Source organism: Sabethes cyaneus, chromosome 2, assembly GCF_943734655.1.
Source record: "Sabethes cyaneus chromosome 2, idSabCyanKW18_F2, whole genome shotgun sequence".
Taxonomy (NCBI): domain Eukaryota; kingdom Metazoa; phylum Arthropoda; class Insecta; order Diptera; family Culicidae; genus Sabethes; species Sabethes cyaneus.
In genome coordinates, this window is record NC_071354.1 from 63,395,502 (window position 1) to 63,419,840 (window position 24,339).

At 40.6% G+C, this 24,339-nt stretch overlaps 1 protein-coding gene across 1 annotated transcript in view; it reads left to right on the top strand.

The window, feature by feature from the left end:
* Positions 1 to 1,023: 1,023 nt before the first annotated feature.
* The window catches only part of LOC128737459 (uncharacterized), a 77,249-nt gene continuing 53,933 nt past the window's right edge, over positions 1,024 to 24,339 (top strand). The window contains exon 1 of the mRNA XM_053832097.1: positions 1,024 to 1,703. Within this exon, the coding sequence (XP_053688072.1) occupies positions 1,116 to 1,703 (588 nt within the window). The 5' untranslated portion in view covers positions 1,024 to 1,115. The remainder of the gene's footprint in view (positions 1,704 to 24,339) is intronic.

The window sequence follows — 24,339 nt, forward strand, 5'->3', positions numbered from 1 at the left end:
CGAATAAAAATAAGTCAAAATTTCGATGTGACATCTAAACAAGTGCATTCGCGGATAGACGACGATGTGCAACTTGTAAAAGTGGCGTGCAGTGTATAGAAGAGATCTGTATTTCATCGCGTTTTTGCTGGGACACAGTTTCAGAAGGGAGTGAAAAAAAAAGAAAAACAAACCCAGAAAATAAGAAATAATTCATTGCGAAAAGCAATACACGATAAAATTAAAACATTTTCAGACAGATTCTTTCGGCGACCGCCGAAAGCTGAGGAGAATCGTGAATTGGACTTTGCGGGTCCAGACAGGTCCCGACGCGCGGCGATTTTCGATTCGATAGTGTGTACAATTTTTTTGAGCGAGCGTGGAAAAAGTGAATAAAGCATAATCAGTGCGGATCGTTATCGGAAACGTGTTTTCTCTTGGATGGCTGATGGAACGCGTGTGTTATGGGAAAGAAGCCAAATCCAAATCGTGATTGAACGCGGCTGAAAAATTGTGCGTGCAGTTTCGGACCGGCTGAAACGAAGACGAAGACGAAAATTAAGGTGCAACTTTGCAATAACAGCCAGAAGCAGCGGTAGGCCAGAGTGGCCGCACTCGGTCGAACAAGTGGTTAATGTTTTTGTTTAGTTTGTGCGGGAAGAACGAGAATTTGCATAACTTATTCTCAAGTTATATACGGCCTAGTTCGGCACGGCAGTAGGTCTGACGGTAAGCAAGTTGCCGCTTTCGGATGAATTCCTACTCCCATGCTCTAAAATTTTCAACCGCACACAACTGAACTGCGAGCACTTGTTGGTGGTGTCTAGCCGGGCCCCGTTCAGTGAAACGCATTACAATTTAAAAGTATAATACATTTGCGCTCACGTACAATTACACTTTTGTGCAACAACGGCTGCGGTCATACACGTTAGAGCCCCCAGATCGTAGCGAACTCGAGGCATTGCAGTTCCTACTGATTTTCGTCAGCTGTACTCGGAACAGCGCAAAGGTTAAAATCTACAAGCTGCGGAACGATCAATTAAAACTAATAAGTGAGCTTAGCCAAGACGCCGCCGGTTGAGAGAGCTGATACTCGCTAGCTTATACGCCCGGAACCAATAAAATTATGATCAACGATGGTAGGTAAACTGGTACGAATACGGCAATCGACTTCTAGCGCCAGCTACCATCCTACCAAAATGATAACCGAATTATACGTCAGCTTCAAGCGAACTCAGCATCCTTCGCATCCTTTGCCACACGATAAACACTCCCACCGGTATCCTCATCACTATCAGCATCCAGTGCGACTTCGTGGCGGTGGCAACCCGAGTTCCAGCCGCACCACCTCTTCTAACACTACTACTGCTAGTAATTATTTAACGAAATTCCTGATTTTATTGTTCCTATCTATCTGTGATAACTGGGCGTCCAGAACGCTAACCCCAGCAGAGGCCGCAGCCGCTACCATAGTCAGTAGTACCGGCAGCAGCAGCAGTACCACCGTTCCCATTCTAGCCACTAGTATCAGTAGCAGCACTCAACTTACCAGTAGTAGTATTTACCACACTCAAGTGGACCGCGGTGTGTCGGAAGATAGTGAAAGTGATACCACGGAACCAGAAACGTCGGCATCGGCGGCGGCGGTGACGTTCAATCGCACCAAGCTGCAGGAGATCGTCATGGAGGGGCTCGGGCTGAGCGTGATTCCCGACGTCAGAATGGTAAGTGAAATAGTTTAATTTGTGTGGCCCCTATTTTGGTTTGATCTGTTTATCGATAACGCGGTGCAAGTATTTAGGTATTATGCTTTGTGGCTCGAAGAAGCGTGTGCCGCGGCTGTAGAAACGTAGGTATCGTTTTATATTTAGAGACAAACTTGAAGGGAAAAAAACCGAGCGGATAGATTGTTTACTTCCTGTCCTGGTAGGAAGTGTGCTGCAGCACAGATGATGCATGTGGTAATGGCATGTGTCTTCTAAAGGGTTATTTAACTTTGTGTTTCGGAAAGATAAAACTTCCAAACATTTTTTAATTGTGTACTCAAACGATCGATAAAAGAAAATTCAAGACTTGACAGTGTTATCAAGAAGTGGATCAATTGTAACAGAATACTGGACAACTGAATGAGTAGATCTATATGAAACTTTTTATTTTAGGTCAGTTATCCAAAATCGTGCAAACATCGCAAAAAATTGTTTGTGTTCAATTACCTACGAATATTTTTCAACAAAAAGACCATAGTTAATTTACTACCATGAACCTTTTTAACAGTTGACTAAAGTTTTTGGAGCGTCTTAGTAGAATACAAAACCTAAAATTGAACAAAAATAAGGAAACTTATCGTTTTCGAAAACAGACACTGAGGAAGCCTGCAAGTCGTAGGCGAAATACGTATCTGTCGTGAATAAAGTATACATAGTAGAATTAAATTGGATAAGTTTTCTTCTTTTTATTTAATTTTACATTTTAACAGTGTTAGTACGAGATATTGACAAAAATTATTACCTAAATAATACCAGACTCTCAATTGAAATTAAAAATTAAGCGAATTCAAGGTTTATACCTATTTCTGAAAAATTCATTGACGAAAATCATATTTATCATATAATTTTTCATATTTAACTTAACTAGTTTGCATTTTTTGTTCATAGAAGGCGAAACCACTGTAACCAGCATTTAGATCTAAGCTTGCATAGTGGTACGGAATCACGAATTTGCGCTCATTAGCTGTGTCGTGAAAAATGCGTAACTTTTCTAGGCTAATGTCTTTGGAGAAGTTTATTATTAAAATAAAGCGCATCTTTTTGCGCTATTAGGTTGACCATGGATCTACACTTATTAGGGCGACACAAACTTTTGTTTTTTAAATACGTCGAAAAAAAATTTTTTTCTTCAGAAAAGTTTCAGAATACACAAAAATAAGAAACTTTGCTGAATATAGTGACTACTTATCTCCAACTGGTTGCGAAATATAATGATTTGTTTAATAAGACCACTTAAAAATTATTTCTGCTCAATAACTTTGCACACGATCTTTTCATTGCTTTCAACTGTTCTACAAGGTTATTCAATAATTCAAATACATGTTGTATCTCAGATTAAATATCTCAGATTATCTCTGCGAGATAAGTGGATTTGTTAAATATAAGAAGATTAGAACTTTGTTGTCCGAGATGGTTAGTTGCGTAGTATAGATGGTCAAGTACGGTCACGCGTTGTTTTATTCTGTCGAAAACTTGTCCCGTTTCGCTGTCTGTTGAAAGCTGATACAATTCGTTTTCTGGCCCACTGGATAAATTCGGAGATAGTACGTATCGTTCTTTCGTTTGCTGCTGGTGCCGCTTTGTTCGGATTTACTTACTTACTTAGGTGGCTTGCCGTCCTAAGACAAAGCCTGTTGAACAAAGTTTCTCCATGTTACTCGGTTGAGGGCTACCGCTCTCCAATTCCTCGGACACCGAGTACTCTCCGCCAGATCTCACTCCATCTGGTCTAACCATCTTGCTCGCTGCGCTCCTGGTCGTCTTGCAGGGTAGTTGTCCGGCATTCTTGCAACATGCCCTGCCCATCGTATCCATCCAGCTTTAGCCACCTTCTGGATACTGGGTTCGCCATAGAGCTGTGCGAGTTCATGGTTCATCCTCCGCCTCCATACTCCGTTCTCCTATACGCCGCCGAAGATCGTTCTTAGCACTCGTCGTTCGAAAACTCCGAGCACTCGCAGGTCCTCCTCGAGCATTGTCCATGTTTCATGCTCTTAGAGAACAATCGGTCTAATAAGCGTCTTGTACAGGGTGCACTTTGTACGGGGACTTAGTCTGCTCGACCGCGATTGCTTGTGGAACCCATAGTAAGCACGATTTCCGCTGATAATACGCCTCCGAATCTCACGGCTGGTATCATTGTCCGCCGTTACCAGTGAGCCAAGGTAGACAAATTCATCGACTATCTCAAACTCATCGCTGTCGATCAATATACAACTGCCCAAGCGGTGTCGTTTGGCCTCGGATTTTTGTTCGGATTTGTGTTGTGCGAAATTGGTGAGCAGCAACAAAACATTTTCTCTAAAGACTGTTTGTCGCTAGGACGCATATTTAATGAGTTATAAAATATTTGATGAAAAAATAACACAATTTCCAATTTTTTTCCCAGAGGTTGTTGCATCAAGATCTCTTGATGGAAATTTTTTTTCGAGATAACGCCGGTTCTCGACATTTTAAGTTATGTGGCATCAAAAAATGTTCTTTCGGAAAACCCCAACTTGAAGTACTCCCCTTTAGTGGCTTCTCAGGTCACAAAATTTGACGGCCTTGCGACACTATTAAATCAAGTCCGATTGAGTTAAAATTTTGCACAGAATCCGAAGTAGAACCCGAATTCCTCTTAGGCTAAATTTAAATTTGAAAGCCATGTTCAATTTAGTTACCATTTTCTGCTAATAGTAGAAATGTAATTATTAACGCCTGATTGATTTTTTACCAAAGTTTCTCATTACATAATTAAAGTGGAATAACAAAATTATACATATTATTTTTATTGTTTTTCATAACCTGGATAGTAATAATGATTTTGTAATTTGTTTGTTTATTTCTTACGGTAGCATGTTAGTTTAAAACTTTTATATCATGTCAAGGAAAATGATCTTGTTTGAAGCTTGCTGTTGAACTTTATATTGAATGGGGTAAAACCCGAATTGATATTTAAAAATATGCACAAAATTCAGGCGTGAAGTCTTATCCTCCTATTACTAGTTGAGTGCCCGATCTTACGCTTGCGCTACACGGACATTTGTTATTGTAACGGAAATTTTTATAATGAAAGAAACAAAACCATTTTTCTACATTCTACTTCTACATTTCTACTGCCATGGTCAGTTTTCACCTCCCCCTGTTACCTCTCAGGGGCTGGTACTGAATAGCCGAAATACAAATGGCCGAATAAGATTTGCCGCAATCCAGATGGCCAAATTTCACTGTCACAGAAGACTGCAATTATGTTTGGCCTAATCAGCAACGGCCAAACCCATATTTTAACGAATCACAAAAGGTCGAATCCTATGTGGCTGAGTCTTGAAAGTCTCAACATCAAAAGAAAAATGTTTTGGAAATTCCTAAATAACTATTCATTAATCCTTGATTGATGATGATGATTCAGTGCGAGACGGACGCAGGCCGTGAGCCACAGGTGACCCACCGTCGAAAGCGCCGGCTGCTGCGGGGGAGAGGGGAGGGGGGGTTAGCACTTCTGACTACTAGGGATTATCCCTTAGTTGAATTCAAACAAGCGGCAGCGAGTAAAGACAGCGTATACCCAACATTCGGACCTTTGAAATGACTGAAGAAATTTTCAATTTTAATGAAATAACACAGAAATTTGTGACGAAATTGCAGAAAAGTTTTAGTAATTCGGCTAGTTGTGTTTCGGTCATTCGTAGGTAATCCTCTCCCAGACTTGTAAATCTGTCATCTTTTCGAAAATCCCTTAACAGCGAGTTTTTTTTGCTTTTTGAACTTTCTCCTTGTCAATGGCTACCCCATCTCCGTCCTTTTCAGAACCCCCTGTCAATCATTTGTACATTAGTTATCGACCCGGTAATTCATATAAAGCTAAACAAACAAGACTCCCCTTTTATCAACCCATTATGTTAAGGAACACGTGTGCCAAAATTGATGAATAACCACCATTCAAGCGCTCTGACGTTTATCGAAACATACATAGCAACTTATCCATTAGTTTCCTCACCAAAAAATTCTATAATAAAAAAAGTGACAAAGCTTTTTTTCTTTTATTTGAGTTCCCCCCACTAGTGGTGTCCCCCTTCTCATTTTTAGGCTATCGCTTTGCTTATTTTGATCCCCCCTTGCTGGAGACCACCCCTCTTTTGTCAACCAGCTGCGGTAATTATCTCATATCAAGGAACATGTGTACCAAGATTGAAGTAGATCCCATCAGACGTTCCGGAGTAAAGCTGGAACCAGGGCCGGCGCTAACCAATTTGTCGCTCCAAGCAAATCCTCAAAATGGCACCCCCAGAATTTAGTCGTAAAAATAAGGTAGATTTATTCGGTTAGATATTGTATTTATAATGAAGTCAAAATTACAAAATTATTTTTTGACACTTTCGGTGCCTTTAGAATTCATTTATGCGTCCTATCTAATCGATTTTACTTTTTATTCCAGACTAATCGCTCATAAACATAAAATAAATTGTAAAAGTATCGCTATGAGCCGAATACTTAGCATTTGTCAATACATGTTTAATATTCCCGCAGGTATTTTAACGTTTATTTTCATGCTCTCAATGTCACAGAGAAAACTGAAAGTATTCTCTGATGCTTCTTTAACTGTTCGAATCTAAATTTGTAGCATACAACATCTAAATGTATATTTCTAGTACATCTAACAATTTAAAAAATGGTTTCGTAAATGGTTCGTACTCTTTATTTCAGAGTGAAATCGGTTTGTCATTTGCTTTATATGAAAAAAGTTTCTTCTTGTGGCAGGAGCGAATTCAATCCTCGAAAATAAGTGACACATCAAAGTCACAGTTAACCGCCATTTCTCTTGCATAATTGTCGGTGTTTCGAAACCCATTATCAGAATGACAAACCTTCAACAACCAAAGAAGTTCGGTTCAGAATTCCTGTTGCTTCAGAAACTTCGTCCTCATACCTTGCTGCTTCATCAACAGATGAATCTGCTGATTACTAATTTTAAAGAGATTCGAAAATCTCTCCCGAATTTTTTTTTTAAATAATTTAATAACGTCAATACAAGCATTCTACGCCGCTTATCTGAGTATTTAAATTGTTAAGTTTTGTTGCAAGTAGGTTTTCATCAGAATAATCAAGGCTGTAATTTTGTAGCACTGCAAATCGGATTTTTTTTTGCGGAGTACAAACGGAAAACGGAGAATGGTGTGGGTGTATGAACCATAAACTTAAAGAGATCCGCATAATAGATCTGACGAAAACCGGGGCAATACAGGTCACGTCGCGAGAATGCTGGACGATTGTGCAGTAAAATCTGTTCTCTTCAAGACCTCCATCGGCATTAGGAATAGAGGGACTTAACATGCTAGATGACTCGACCAGATTGAAGCCGATTTGCTTCTGTCGAGACACTCAACGAATTGGCGACAAGCAACCCAGGACCAAATACAGCGGAAAGTAACTTTAGATTTATCTCCCGGGTCTATGCTGCTATAGAAGAAGGAGGAGAGTTTTATTTTAGCCACTTATTTATTTAATGTTCCAGTTTTGTTAATGTAGCCGAAATGGCGCCAAAATGGCGCTCCAAGCAGCTGCTTGTTTTGCTTAAGGGAAGCGCCGGCCCTGGCCGGAACATACATTTATGCTCATGTTTCTCGTCTTACACTGTTGGCACCCCCAGGGTGCCTCTTCTTTTACGCAGCCTCTTAAAAAGTAAGATTTGAAGCATACTTGTCATCAGTAGTGAATGTTACCTCCGATGTACCACGTGGATCCCATCTTGGTCCACTATTGTTCGTCTTGTTGGTTAATGATGTAGAGCAGATTTTAAATCATATTAATATTTTGATTTACACACACGATGGATCACATCTGGCTCGTTCACAAGAAAGCGCGTTACTTACTTTTCTCTTGGGGTACAATAAATTGTTTTTGCGATAAATGTAGATTATCGCAAACTGAAATTCTTGATATTAGGCCAAAAATATAGAAGCAACTTAGCGAAGATGAGTGCCGAACTCACAGCTCTCAATCTCTGGTTGAGCGTGTTGTTTAACCAATTACACCACTAGGCCATCTTGACGACAAGGTCGTCAGAGTCCATTTATGGCAGTCAGTATGGCATCGAACCCTTCCCTTCCCTTCTTCAGTGTACCAACATGCTCCCATAGACTAGGGACACCATCACAAAAAAAATAGTTCAACTAACCTGCTAGCCGTAATAAGATGTAGCAACTCGAAGCTATAAACATTGCATTATATAGGTTCTATTACTTTTTGGGGCATTTTGGGGCCATTTCTACCCAATTAAATTTCATCACTATATTTTCACTTTTTCGCCGTCGATTTTTCATTAATTTTTTACGGCCGTTCCAGTCGTCACATCACTCGCGAAACTCAACTTCAGACACAGAAAACTTTAATTTACCACCCAAACAGTTATTTGGTAAGATATTATAATGGTTTTGCCCAAACTGTTCACTTGAATCGATATGAAAAACTTTACTTCGTTTCGGTTGCAATTCGGTTGCCGTTGTTATACGTTACCAAGGAAACGGGTGTATATGTAGAGTGATGCCATATTTACGTTGAACAAGAAATTGACCAATAGCTTTCGCTATTAAATGAACGGTCGTAGAGTGTCGAAAATATACTTATAAAGTTCACTGATAATAAAATTCACCGTGAACAGCATTTTATGTGATGGAATTACTGTCGGATCTCGTTCAACAGCAAAAATAGATACGCGAGATACGTTTCATAATTGTTCATAACAGATTATTACCTACTACTAGCAACTCTGTTCTCGTCGTGAAAGTACTGAAATCAGCAAAAATTGCAACTGGACTCTGACGACCTTCACATTAAGTATTTTATTCAAGCATTTATTCTTCCCCAAAATAAACAGTTTTTATTATTTGCCTTACGAAAGCTTGGTTTGACATCCTTAGCGTTATCGTCTTATGAAGCACGATGTTCATTAATTAATTTAGATGTGCTTAAAAAAACGAAGAGAGTTTGAAATGATAGCTTTTACAAACAAAGTTATTGTGCAAAGAGCGAACGATGCAGAAATAAAATCAAATAAAAGCTCATCAGCACTGCCGTGCTTAACAGAAAATTAAAGCGTTCTTTCTCACTTGAAAAATGTGCTCACAGCCTTCTACACTCATATCTTTCAAGTCAATCGTAATGTGTTGAGCTTAATAGCATAAAATCAGACATGTCTAGCGTAACCAAATGGAGTACTACAAGGGTTAACTTTTGGACCGCTTTTGTTCTTGAAATTTATTACCGATCTTCCTGAGCACTGTAAATTTCTTTGTAAATTTGATAATTTCCAACTATACATTTCCGAAAAAACTAATGAAAGTAATAATTTTGTGAATCAAGTTAATTATTGGGAGATTGGGAAAATTATAGTTTGAGTAACTCTGATAGTGTTCCACCAAATGCCGAAAAACTCAAGTAATTGTTAATTATTTTATAACAGTGGTCTTTCCAATAAACGAAACGAATGGTAGAAAAAAGTAATGAAACTAAATGTGTTTTATAGTATTCACAAAACGTGAAGAGGGAAAGAGCAGTTAAGTAATACGCGAGTAATATTGAAGCAACATTTACTTGATTCGTAGCTCATCAGCTTATACCAAACTAAGGGATAAGTAAAAATAAAACACCAAGGAAACAAACGCGCGTCTCCTACGGACGGTAACCGTTGACAGCGACGAACTAGAAGTGGTAGAGAAATTCGTGTATTTGGGAATCGGCGACCGCGGACAACAACACTAGTAAGGAGATCCAGTGGCGCATCCAAGCGAGAAATCGGGCCTACTTTGCCCTTCGTAAAACGTCTTGTCTTCGCAGTTAAAAATGAAACACCATGGGGCTCCGCGGTACGACGAACCTGTTGACGTTTGCGGCTCGAGCAATTTTGAGAATCTTGCTGCTCAAATATGGATTATAATTATTGATAGGCTGTGCAAAATCCAAATCGAAGCGGTTGTAAAAGAGTAGGTATGAGTGTTGATCGTTGATTCATCTCTTTATTCCATGCTTGGAGCAAATTATCAAATATTTTCTACGAACTAAACCTTCAATATTTACAATTTCTGTCATCGAAAAAGAAAAGAAACTCAGAAATCCCACAACATTCCTTCGTAATTATTTTCAGAAGACATCCTGTCCCCGTGTTTACAAGCGGGCGGTACGTTTAAGCCAAAACATCCACTTGCAGTAAAACTTAACTGGAGTCATGTTAATTAGTGAACTGAAACCAGGCCATCCTAGAGGGCACCCACCATCACTCAGTAGTGAGTTTCATTCCCACAATACGGTTCGGCACAAGCGTTTCCTGTCGGTGCGCGGGTGCATCGCGTTCAAGGTAATGAATGGGCGCGCGTGGTAGCGAGCGGCGCGGGATGGCAGCAGCGTTCAATTCGCAATTGGAGTCGCGTAACTATACGGTTAATTCGACACTATTAAATCGAGCACGTACCCATTCGGCCGTCGTCGCCGTCGTCGTTGTCGACATGATCGCCGGCGTCATTTTCGCGTCACTTTGGATCGAGACGGTGAGAAAACCCGCTCGTATGCAAACGCTTGTAGTTCGATCGAAGTTCTTCTTCGATCACTCGTCAAAACAATTATTCCTCTGGATAAATCTAAATTTACAATCTCAGCTGCCCATCACTCCGTTGCTGGGGTTGTGCATATGTAAGAAGAGTTGGGTCATTTAAATTTCTTATGAACACCATCCACTGACTCTGTGTGCTTGTACTTTCAAGTGCGAAAATAGCTAGCCTAATTTGTATTTAGAAATAATTTTGCTTTTCAACTTCAAAGAAACGTTGAACCCCCCGAGAGTAAGGAAACACGTTTCGACGACGTCCGAAGGTATGCTGCTGTTTGCAAAGACTTGTTTCGCAGGTTTTGAGGTGACAAACCGGAACAATTAGTATAGCTCATCTAATGTAATGAATTCGAAGAATAAACTGAATGAAGTATGTAATCTAAAATTTAATCTTTGGAAAATAATAATTTGACTGATTATTAAATAATTGTCCGGCTCGGTTGTGTCTTTAATCTTCGTCGCCTGTTAAAGTCCACTTGATCCAACGCGGCGCGTTGTTATAAATCATTTCTACGATTTGTCACCCAAGGCGCCGACGCCGACTCGACCAGCTGAGACAGACTTGGAAGTTCAATAGTTTAGATGACAACCGCGACGACCTTCCGCGTCTAACCTACTTGCCTATGCTGTTGCTCTGCAATATCATAGCTTCAATTATGCAAATTTAATGGAACGCTTAGTCAACATATTTTAGACAGATGAAGAAGAACCCTTAAGGGTTACTGACAGTTTGAGAGCAACGGCAGCCGCCGTTGTGTTAGCCGGCCAGAACTAGCAGAAGCGTGGTCCACGCTTGTGTTGGTTTGTGTGTGCGCAAAAGTCCTACGAATGATCGCCGTCATCTCCGCCGATCGCCGAGTGCACACTAACGCTGATGTGTGTTTGTAAACAACCATGATCGTGCTGTTTAGTAAAGTGACACCTGCCGTAAGGTGATCACTGCGCTCTGCTGGTGGCTGGAGGAGGCCACCTGCGGTGGGCGTTCGCAACCCATCGAAGCAGAAGAAAATCACGGCAAGGCACCGGCGAAGCCGGTTGGTTATTTTGTTTTTCGCCGTGGAAGAATTGATGCTCAAAATCAAATTGGCATCGAAAACTGGTTGAAAATAATCATCACAATCAATCAAAATAATTAATTAATGTAACTGTTTACATCAATAATTTTCAAGCTGATCGTTTAAAGGTAAAGTTAGTTGAGATTTATCGACATCCGTTGTTGTGTTTTGCCACCAAGAAACAAAATGTCAAAACAAAACGAATAATTTCATAAAACAATAAAATTACGTAGAATTTGCAGTAGTGATACTTTTTGACCTGTTCTCACAACTTACTGTTGAGATTCAACTTTTGTGAATCCGAAAACCATGGGGGTTACTAAGACGCTCCAAAAACTTCAGTCAATGGGGGTTTACCTGAAAATTGAGCATACACTTTACGAGCGATCGTTAATTGTGTGCATGAGAAAATAATAAAGTCATGATCATTTATAAACAAAAAGTCCAGTAAGGTTACGTAATATTGCGAGATTGAGCTATTGTTTTTCTTCTTCTTCTTCAGCATAGAGCCGGGGTGGCTCGTGCTGTTTCAAGCACTCGTCTCCATTCAACTCGGTCTTGGGCCACTCGTCGCCAATTTCCTAGTCGTCTCAGAAGTCGCAAATCGCTCTCGACCTGGTCGAGCCATCGTGCACGTTGGGCCCCCCTGTTCCTGGTGCCGGTGGGGTTGTTGAAGAGGACTTTTTTCGTCGCACTGTCGTCCGGCATCCTTACGACGTGTCCGGCCCACCGTAGCCTGCTAACTTTCGCTAGATGTACGATGGGAGTCTCCCCAAGCAGTGCCTGTAGCTCGTGATTCATACGCCTCCGCCACTCTCCGCTTTCAGTTTGTACTCCGCCAAATATCGTCCGCAGCACTTTCCGCTCAAACACGGCAAGGGCGCGTATGTCCTCCGTAAGCAGCGTCACGGCTTCAAGTCCATAAAGAACTACCGGTCTAATAATGGTTTTGTACATTGTTAGCTTCGTGCGGCGGCGTATGCTTCCTGATCGTAACGTTTTACGAAGGGCAAAGTAGGCCCGATTTCCCGCTTGGATGCGCCGCTGGATCTCCTTACTAGTGTTGTTGTCCGCGGTCACCAGCGATCCCAAATACACGAACTCTTCTACCACACATTTGTTTCCTTTGAGCCTCTTCCTTTCAGGTATTTGGTTTTCGACGCATTTATTTTTAGCCCAATTCTCCTAGACTCCGCTTTCAGTCTGGCGTAGATTGCCTCCGCCGTCGCAAAGTTCCTGGCAATGATATCGAAGTCATCTGCAAAGCCTAGAAGTTGGCTACTCTTGGTAAAAATCGTGCCTCTCGTTTCGAGCTTGAGCTATTGTGGAAGACATATTACTCAACATGTTTTTTTGCTTCGATGAAGCATGAAGTCATGCATTTACTATCAGTAACGATACAGACAAAAAAATTAAAGTGCAGAATCAGTAATAAAACGTTAGCTTTTTATTGACAGGCTTCCAAGGGAGAAACAACACTAAAAATTAAAGAATAAACACTAATTTGATTTCTCCTTAGTTTTCGCTAACGCAGGATTCCTGTAACGGCCTCAGCCTGAGGAACAAGATGCGGGAGAGAATTTTGTATGCCGAGTTGCCATCATCAGCGGTGTGTCTAAAATAACTCAGTTCCGCCAGTGACGGCGGAGTCTGAAAGACGTGTCGCACGTTTGCATTAAGGTTATAGACAGTACCTTTTGCCAACCATCTGTGATTCAAGGCAGTGTTGCGAAGTGCACACTCGTGTGGTCTAATTTTCTCACGCACACGTACTCGTTCTAACGAACACGCCGGCATAAGCATCCCTTTCGGAGTGGCGCTCTTATTTATTCATGCACTGCGACAAGTTTTTGCGAGTGTGTATTTAGCTAACAACCGTGGTCATCACTCTCGTTTGTCATTGCAACCCGAGGTGGTGATACCGATCTAGCCCTCACGGACAGCTGGTTGCTCACGAGTTATTTTACTCGCAAATGGGCTACGCAGAAAGCCGATACGAGGCTGTGCGTTCGCGAGTATGTAGGTAGCAGAATGTCTGCATACAGCAACGGCGGTTGTTTGTCTTACGCTTGCGAGAGTGGCGTAAGCGTTGAATGCTATGCTTCTCATACTCGCTCACGTGATAGTAGGCATCGTTGGCTTCTCGCTCGAGTTGCAACATTGGTTCAAGACTTACGCAATACTGGCGATTCATGAGGGCGTAGGAGAAAATAGAAAAGGAATCCGGTTATTAATTATTCTCATCATTGTAGCCTGGTTTAACCTAAGGGTCTATTAACTTGGTAAAAGTAACAAACCATGAACTTAGTAAATGCTGCTTAAATGATCTATCTATGATCTAATTATTCGCTTTTCCCCCTCACGTTCTGCCAGCCTTAGGGATACTATATAACACCTTTGATTCATTACTATCTTCTACTATTCCATTTGTCTATTGGAAAGACAACCTTTATAAAAATTGTAAGACCGAATTCTACGCCTTGAGAGCCACAGTGACGCCCTTATCGTCGTACCACTATTTGGACTAATTGGATGAATAGTAACAGATTTCCAAGTCGGATCAAGAAAGGCAATCAACCTTATGCTGCTCTGGAAAATTTAGCAATCTGGTTCTCCTGATAAATGTGCTGGTGCTGGTTTCAGAAGTTACGAAAGCGTCACTTTCTATAGTCCGTTGCTTGCCAAACTAGACACTTTTTGTCGAGCTTTGAACTTTCTCAGTCTGCCGAAGCACCCTGCTGATCACAGGTGGTATAAAATAAAACGCTTGTGAAGGAATTTAGGTACATCTTTATTTTTGCTCATTTCGAAATTCGGAAACGCTTTGAATGAATTGCTCATGAGTACCTCAGGGTAGCATTCAAGGACCTTTACTGTTTTTGCTATTTATCAATGGCTTATCTCGACTACTGCCGTCTTCGCACTAATATTTTATGCTGATGACCCTAAAATGTATACACTCATTCGTACCGAATAACTGCCTGAGATGCCTAAGACTGCAAGAGCTGCAGCTGATGCACATGTCTTGTGGTGGAATGGTGCGATTGTAGTCACATGACGAATAGCATCCCCAAATGTACAGTTAATAATTTGTTCCACAAAAAGCATATATTGAACTACGACTACCACATCTGTGGTCAGTATCTCTAATATAGTAATGTTATAACTGATCTTAGCGTGATGCTAGATGTGATCATCTGGCGTTCCGACAGCATTAAGACACGACAATTAGCAAAGATGATCATCAACTTGGATTCATCATAAACTCTATTGCTGCCCACTGGTGCAAATAGTGCTGGAAACGATTTTTTTTGTCGGAAGGTTAGACCACTGTTATCGAGAACGTTCAAATCTTTACTGTTTTTTTTGTATGCCAGAAGAGCATCGGGTTTAAAGACCACTGCGACTTAGTGAGTCTTAGCGATCGTCTTTTGTGGTAAAATCTTTACTGTTGCTTTTGCTGTAAAAACCAGATGAGTCCGATTGATACCCAAGCAACAATGTAAGTTTTATTGTACTCTCATGGTGGTCTTCAAGACCAATTTTGGCCTTAAATGCCATCATAAGAGTGTAATAAAACCCAAATTTTTATGTCGGATAAAATAATTGATAAATAAGCATTCAAAACGCCAAGAAAATCTAACAAATTTAAGGTAGAAAATAAACATTTAGAAAACTAAAGGATTTTCTTAATTTTAGAAACTTTGTCCATTAATTTATGATAAATTAATCATAGTTTGTGTCATGTTAGATTATGTTTAACATAATAAACATTCCAAATTTATGATTAATTTGTTTTGATTTCTACACAAAAGATAAACAATTATATGTTATGGAAACGTATTTCTTTCCTAAAGTGCAACTCTGTCTTGCGGTGGAAAAAAAGCAACCGAGTGTGAGACAGTTGCTTCATTTATTTTGCAATGATAAATAATTTAAATATAAGTCAAGTTCGAATCTTCTTTATTAGAGGCGACACACGCGGTCACTTTTGCTGTCAATTCGATAATTAGCTCACGGATCGAGTGCAGCAGTCGTCTGTCATTACCTAGCTACATACCTACAGGCACCACACCATGGCGAACCAATTCGGTCGGTCGGTCACTTGATTTGACTCCATACTGCGGTCCACAAGGCATCCTCGCTGGTGTTCACCGATCGTAAGTAAAGTGTGAAGGAAAGAAATTCAAATTTAATTATGCATATCTCGGCCGGCAAGTGCTAGATCCAGCGAGTGGTGGTGGGGCTTGTAGCTGCAGCTACACACAGGTTAAGTACCGGTTAGGGTTGCCACCGTTAATCAATGTTCGAAAATGTCGGCCGAAGATTCCAACCTCGGCCATAACTCGCATGCCAAGCAAATTTTGCAATCTCACGGCACCGAGTCTTTTTCGTAAAGCACTAATTCCGTTTAGTTTATTGGCACACATTCGCATAAATACGGCAACCCTAACCACAGTTTCTAATTATAATTAAATCAAATTAAGAAATCCCGAAGTGGATAAACCGATCATACAGATACACATAGCCGTACGATGCTCCGTTTGGCCCGTTCTGTCTGACGGGATGACAAAACCCAGAGGAGATGAAATTGGCCAGCTAATCGAATAACAAGCAGTTGACCGATCGGGCTGTCGTGCCAGTCGCAACAGCAACAGCAACAGCAGCAGCAGCGTTGCTCACGTTTACATCGCATGGAGCTCATTTCCTGCTCCGTCAAACTGGTCGGCGCAGCCAGCGGCCGGAACAATCTGCCTTCGAAAGGAATATACCCCCGAATCGTCTGACGCCCTTACGCCTCGTAGGGCTGTCAATCACGGCCGGCGGTGCCGGATCTATGGCGCAACGAGACGCCATATTGTGCATGCAGTGATGCGATGGCTGCTGTTTTCCGATCCCGGCGTTGTACATTCATAATGGGAAGGTAAAAGCATCGTAAATGGCACAGATAAATATATGCAGGACCAGCAAAACTCGGTGAGTCGGTCACTATTCCGTACCACTGCGGCTCTGCCGCTGCTGGTTGCTCGGCAGGATTCGAATGAAGCAGATCTGCATACTCAAGTGGTCGTGGTAAACCTTCTCAACCGTTACCATTTTTTTCATGAGCCATCCTTCTTCTGAACGAGAGGTTTGTTGATGCCGAGCCAAACGTATGCAAGCTGCTGGGAGCTTGAGAGCGCGGGACATGAATGTTGGTGGGTTTATCGATTTTTAAATGCTTTTGTAAATTTTTCATTACAATTCGCTCGGATTATAGTGTTCGGTACCGTACTCGGTTTGATCTGTACCGGCTGCACTTGAACTTGCCACGCGCTTTTGTGTGCTTCCTTTGATTGAGCGAACCGTTTGCGATAGCAAAAGCATCCGGGACAAATGAGAAAAATCCAACGACATGATACGACGCTAGTTATATCCGCATCGATAAACAAACTATTTCTAATTCTTTTAAGCTAATTGGAATTGTTGCTTCCGTCGTATGCTGGGATTGTGGGGCACTTTTAGCTATCTAAAAACATGCGAAACGTCCCATGTTATTGATTTGGCCAATGGGACTTTTCAGTTTTTGGATTCATTTAATCGCTTCTGTTGGTCCCCCGGTGATTGTGTCAAATGGTCATCAAACAACTGATTGGATTTGTCCAGTTTAAACCGATCATCTTAAAAACTTTAACAAATGGTTCACTCAGAAAAACTAATTTTATTTCATTTTCCGGATACATTATTCACGCATTCATCCAGTGATCTTCAAACCCTTTAACAGCAACCGACATCCTGTCGCATCGTCCATCGAGCCTCATTAGTCAAACGCGCTCGGCTCGGCACATCCACTGTCGCGGGTTTGTCACTAGTAGATCATCGCTTGTTGATAGAATTCACAGCGGCAGTATTCTATTTATACCGATCAGCGCAGTGTAATGCAGTGCAGTGCTTTGATCGGTGCAACACCCAGCGGTAGCATTACATGCGCCGTACATATTTTGTAGGTTCTTTTTGGAAAGTTTATGCAGTTTCCCGTCCACCAGTCCAAAGGTATCTCTCCCTCATCTGGTTGGTTGTTTCGGGGGAGTTTGGGGAAAGATATCAACATCACTAGCGTGTCTAGCACTTGGTAGACGGTGAGATAGTAAACAAATAGAATATTCATAGATTATTTACCAATAACGGAGTCCTCTACCAGGGCACACTTTCTTGGTTCTTAGAGCATTTTCGATATTGCAAAATAGCAAGCTTGAAGCAAGAGAAGGGTGGAAATCCATATCATCGGCATTGATAAAAATATAGGAGCCTAGTATTGCTTACTCAATCACGATACTGCAAAGAAAATGAAGTGCGGAATACAGTAAGCACCTATTTAAATAATATTACAATAAATCGACGTACAGATCATATTTACTTGGGTCAATTCAGCTGACCTAAAAGCTATCCATATAAATAAAACCTTGCGTTGAATTAAATCAATTAACTTTACTTATTTTATGCGTGAATAAGTGCGACACTTGGTTCGTGAAAGTTAAGCTATTCTTCCACTTTCGAGAGAGTCCTTATATATTCCGACCCATAACTCGGTCGAGGAATCACTTTTACTATTAAATAGGAATCTTCGGGACTCTGAAAGTAGGAACTCTGGTATGTTAGTAAGAGGAGGAAAGTTAAAGGTTCCATATTGCTGTTTTAAGAAATTCCAGGTTTATTGGTAAACACCTATGGAACATTGGATCTGAGTTTTACGCGATGTAGTTTGGGCTCAGATGTACTTTACTTTAACCTGGTACTAGCTGTGTACCCGATCTTATTCGGTGCTCTTTGGTTTTCGGGCCACTTGTACGTCTGCTATCGTAACGGATTTGCCCATGATCCAAGAAACAAAAGCATTTCTTTGTTTAACACCACTCCTCTCCTACTGTCAACTCCTCTCTTCTAATTTTCCTATGTCAAGGAACATACATGGTTAGTTTGATGAAGATCCGTCCACGCGTTCCGCAGTTTTGGCAGTGCATACAAACATAAACATTTAGATTTAGACTTCCCGCTTTCCAGTCGGTCCACTTTTGTCCTCTAGCAACGTGCATATGGGGCTTTGTATAGGAAATTCCTATAATGCCAGAAATAAAGCCTCTTTAGCTCATTTAAACGTCCGTCCTTCCATCATTGCCTTGCGACATTTACATCTGTTTTTCCATCGGCAAATTCCAATTTCTATAACTAAACGGAAACACAGCCTTTTTTGGTTTGCTTTCCCTGCTTAGTGATGCCATTCCACATTGTTCAAATCACCCCACGTTTGACTCCCAGCTTGTATAACTGTTATTGGTCTGAATGCAAGAAAACTGAAAGCCTTTCTACTTATTCGGATCTCCCCTTTGACATGCCGCGCCGCCTTTTTTTGTAACTTTCTCATGACTATCCGGTTATAGAATGCTAGAATGCTAAATTTGGTAGAAAACGGCTCTTGGGTCCCAGAGTTATGGCGGAACATACATACAAATATACAGCTACGTTCACTTTTATTTATATAGAAGACGAAGATAAACGATAAGATAAGAGAACTTGGTCTTCTGTTTTGTCAGGGGTAAACTCCCTTTTGTCTTCCAGATACCTGCATATCCGGTTTCAGATCCATAATTTCCATAATGCAAAAGTAAAGTTTTTATTCCCACGTTCCTCCTGCCTCGACCCCCCTCCTCACTACTCGCCCCTTCCACAGCCTCTTTTGGATTTGTTTTCTTTCCGAAAGTCTGTTTCAACTAAATTTTGCCTCTCGCTCGATTATGTCGTGTACTATCTTACTTATTTATTACTGCTTAGAATCGGGCAGGCTCGAGCTGTATTAAGAATTTCTCTCCAGTGTACTTGGTCCTGGGCAATTTATCGCCAAATCGTTGAGCGTTTCGATACACGAAGTCGGCTTCAATCTGGTCGAGTCATCTAGCGCTTTGGGTCCCTCTATTTCTGGAACCGGTGGGGTTCTTGAAGAGAACGGATTTCACTACACAGTCGTCCAGCCGTAGTCTGCCAACTTTTGCCAGGTGTACGATGGGAATCTCTCCAAGTAGTGCCTGTAACTCGTGGGTCACACGCCTATGCCACTGTCGGCTTTCCGTTTGTATTCCACCAAACTAGTCCGCAACACCTTTCTTTCAAATACGGTAAGTGCACGTACGTCTTCCGTATGCAAGTTACAGTTTTCAGTTCGTAGAGGATCGGTTTGATTAGTGTGGTGTGGTGTGTACTCCTTGATCGAATCCGTCTTGCGAAAGAAAAGGTAGGCCCGACTTCCAGCTGCAATGCGTCGTTGAATCTCTTATCTAAACATATTTCTCTCGGATTCTCTCGATAACCAGAGATCCCAAACGTATGAAATCATTAATCACTTCCAGTTCATTACCGTCAATAGTCACTGTTCATGGGAGGGGAACGTCGTTTTCTCTAAAGCATCTTTTTACCATATAGAGTAGGGCGGGGCATAATTCCGATGTTTGAAGTTGTCATCAATTTTCGTGAGATATAAAGAAGGACAACAACATAATATATTTTATAATGATGCAGTAACTCAATGTCTTCACATTCAACTATAAATCCTCTGCGGTAATAGTGTTTTGCAAAATAAATTCTTCTTTCTTCTAATCAAGTGCAGATTCGCACTTTTACCCCACCAGCAGGGCAAAAGTTCGAATACTGCGGGGTAAAAGTTCGAAGCTAGAATCCATGAAATTAGCCCAGCAGTAGCTAACAAAACCATATTATCTTCAATCTGCGTTATGTTTTGGTAAGAAATATTCTCAATTTTCACCTTTTCTATTTTGCGCTGGTGTATTGCAGCCTCCGTTAGGTCGAAACTTTTCCAAACCTTTGTTTTTTGTTTCATCAGCGGAAACACATTGTTTTTCTTCAGCCAACATCTGTAGAGCACACAGTTTTCTGCAGATTTTTCATTTCTAGTATCTGTAATATAGTGCCTAAAGCTGTATATAATTAGCTATACATTTTTGCCTCGTCCATGAATCGTACTTTTGCCCCGTCCGTGAATCGAACTTTTACCCCGCTAGGCGCTTGACGGGGTTAGATAGAATTACGGAAAAGCGAAATATGTAAATTTTGTAAATTATTTTCGCCGTATTTTCAAAACAGTTATCTGAGTGATGTAAACGCTGCTACAAATTTTCAACAAGTAATATCCTCCTGTTAATATCGTATTTGCCGTATAACGAAAAATTACATCAAAACCGCCCTAAAATAACATTTGCACATAACTCAGCAACTATGCTTCGTAAACAACCAAAGTTTACGTTAGATTCAAGCTGTCAAAGTAGTCACCCATCCATACCAATGTAGAAAATTTACTCGGAATCTGCACCGATAAATCATTGAATCGCACTTTTACCCGCATCGCACTTTTACCCCTCCTTACTCTATTTGGTTTTTGATGCATTGTTTTAAGCCTGATCATCCTAGCCTCCATTTTCAGTCTGGCATGCGTTGCCTTTGCCGTCCCAAGGTTTCTAGACATGATGGCAAAGTCGTCTGCGAACGCTAGGAGATGGCTAGTATTGCCGAAGATCGTTCTTCTCATTTCGATGCCCACTCGCCGGATCACACATTTAGTATCGATGTTGAATAACATACAGAACGGTCCATCCTCTTGCCGCAACTCTTTGCGCGATTCCAGAGGACTAGGATCACTCTCATCAGTTTGTCCGGAAGTCTGCTCTCGTGCCTTATCTGCCAAAGCTTTTCGCACTCGACTGTATCGTATGCTGCGCTGAAATCCATGAAAATATGATACGAGAGCACGTTGTGCTCCCGACATTTCTAAAGGATTTGTCGGACAGTGAAAATTTGATCCGTAGTAGCACGGGCTTCCACAAAGTCCGCCTGAATGTTCCCTACGAATTCTATTGATATTGAGGATAGACGACGTAGCAAAATCTGGGAAAGCACCTTGTAGGTGTATGTTCGATTCTCGACTGGGAGAGGCTGTTAGAGTCAATAGGATCGTAGCACTGATCCCGCGCTGTCCTGTATCCTAACAGCTGATTGCGAAGTCTGTCGTATAAAAACAGAAGGTCAAATTTCGATAATGCAATTAGCACCCAGGCTTTGTTTTTTAACTTGTAGGTGGCGTTGATCAGGATAATGCAGTGGTAATTTCAGCAATCGAGTCGATCGCTATTTTTATTAATGGGACCAGTGCTCGAAAAAATTGGCAGCCTTGCATGATGGCGAATATAAAACGTATTCAGCGCATACAGTTTTCTTTTATTATGGACATCCCAAGTAACAAGTTGGGTTTTATTACACTCGTATGATGGCATTTAAGATCAAAATTGGTTATTAAAACCGCCATAAGAGTACAATAAAACCAACATTGTTTCTTGGGATGGCAACTGAAATGCTGACAATGTTTGTCTTTCTCAGTTTTCTAGCCCTCAACACTTTTTGTTCATGAATTGCAGTGTTGAATAATTGCTCGACTAGGTGATTCGTTCGAATCGTTGATTTCAGGCTGGCAATGCTGAGTTCATTTCATCTATACTAGAAACAGCAAAGAATGAGCAGTAGGGGAGAGACGTCTACAGTGAGACACTTTTTTTCCAAAAATTTTAAAATTTTTTTGGTGATAGTTACCAACGAGGTCTTCAATCCATTTGAAAGGTATATCCTTCTAGTTGTCTAAAAAAATGTTTCAGCCCGTTTGGTTAAAAGATAAAATGGTTACAAACGCAAATGTGAAGGTGTCTTTTTGGCTCACTGTTCCCCAGTAGGTGGGAAGAGTGAGACAACCAGTATTGAATACTGAGACACATATTACAATTAAACTTAAACCATATTTTTTGGTAACAAAGAATAGTTTAGAAGTCGTACTGTTTATTTTGTGCATAAAGGATATATTATTGTTGTGCAGTATTGAAAATTCCGATTTTTCTCACATCTACATTTATATTCATATAAAGGTCAAATCCTGGTTATCTGACCTTCAACTTACACTTCAGAACTGATTTAAAATCAATTTATATGGATTGGTTTACAATCCAACTCAAATTTTTTTTTTGGAAATTACCCACATCTGTTTGTCTCACTGTTCCCAATAGGAATGTTTTGTAAGAAATAGTGAAATAGTGGTGTTAGCAAACAATTCGATGGTCTTATATTTTTTAATTTTATCTCTCATTCCTATGAGATGCCATGTAGTAACTTTAATTTGGATTAGTTATGCGATTTGCCGTTAAAAATCACCTGAAAATGTTCGCAATAAAATTTACTTTGACCCCCCCAAAAACGACTTTTGTTGAAAAATATACTTAAAATTTTTTTTTTTTTTTTTTAGTTTTTCTCAAACTGTATTATGTGATATAGATTCACAAACTTTACTTTGCAGGAAAATATCATGGATCTTGTACGTTTTATGGCGAAGCTATTCCCGATGTCTCACTGTTCCTGTTGTCTCACTGTTGACTACTCTCCCCTATATATTTCATTTGGGCGTATTGCATAAATTGAATATGAGATTTCTTAGCACTGGATGGGGCAAACCACACATTCCATCCATTGCTCCGGTAGTTTCTCCTCCTTCCAAATCCTTAAAATTATCCAGTAAAGTGACATTGCTAGTGGTTCTTTACAATTTTTGTAGAATTCTGCCGCTAGTTGGTTTTCGACGACTCTTCGGTCATATTCTTCGGTCATTCTCACCGGATTTCTTCGAGATCAGGAGCAGGCACGCTGTTATCGTTTGTAGGCATTCCTAGATTAACTTCCGTTCCGACTCGTTCTTCATCGCGCCCCATCGAAGAACCTGTTGACTACCTCGCGCTCGTTTGTGACCGGGATTCACAACTATGTCTCACAATTCTGTCGACTATTCATTTCATACGGCTTGACATGAAGTTTCAACTTAAAAGAAACTATACACCACTCTAATCACCACTAAAAACAGTAATAATCCTGCGGATGTGCTTTTACTTGTATCCAAAAACCTGTCAAAGACAGAAATTTGCATACAATTGAATGTATTTGGCAGATTTACAGCAAAATTACAATCATGCTTTGAGTACATACGAAATTTATAATATACCCAATTTGTGGCACTACGAAGTTAATTTTATTTTCTCGGAAAGTTTTCCTGTATTCTTGCGTTTATTTCTACTCCAGTATTTTCCAATTTTCAACTATATTTGTATAACTATATTTGTTCTACTTTTGTTTCAGTTATTATTAATTTACTATCAACTCTATTCTAGAAAATACAGGTTACCATATTAAGTATCACAATATTTTTGTATTAATACAGCGAAGGACTTGTACATTTATTGTATTGTACTTTTATGGATTGAAAATTCAAAAAATATCCGAATACATCAGAAAGTGTGACACTTTCCCCCGTCGCAAGCCGCCCTTGGCACGATAGTGTGACGAGCAGCAACATTAAAAATCATGCATTAAAACATTCGTCCTCCAGGCGAGAGCTATTGGCCCACCAAAAGAACCAGAACACTAACTAATAAAACATTACCGTCATGTAGTGCGCTGTGAGTAGATATAGCAGCAGCAGCAACCGAATTATCTCTACGAAGTCTGCATTGAAAATTTATTTATTTATGTTTCTTTCCGTCGTCGTTCTGATTCGATGGAGAGCGAAGGAAACGCAACAAAAATCATTCACTGACTAGTTGGCCCATAAGTACACAGGCCAACGCTCTGGCAGCATCCAGCAATGATCAGATATCTACTAAATATCTACAGCTCTTTCAAAGAGATTGATCCATAACGGAGCGCTCTGAAGATTGGCACAAGGGTATGAATTTCCATCACGGTATTGGAATGGTCATTTTTGAAATAAGTGTCAAATAGTATAACATCTCCGGCATTCTCCCAACAATATCAAAAACCACAGAAAATCAAAATTTAATGACTTTTTCGGGGGTTTTACGACAATGCGTTGAACGTCCAAAAAATG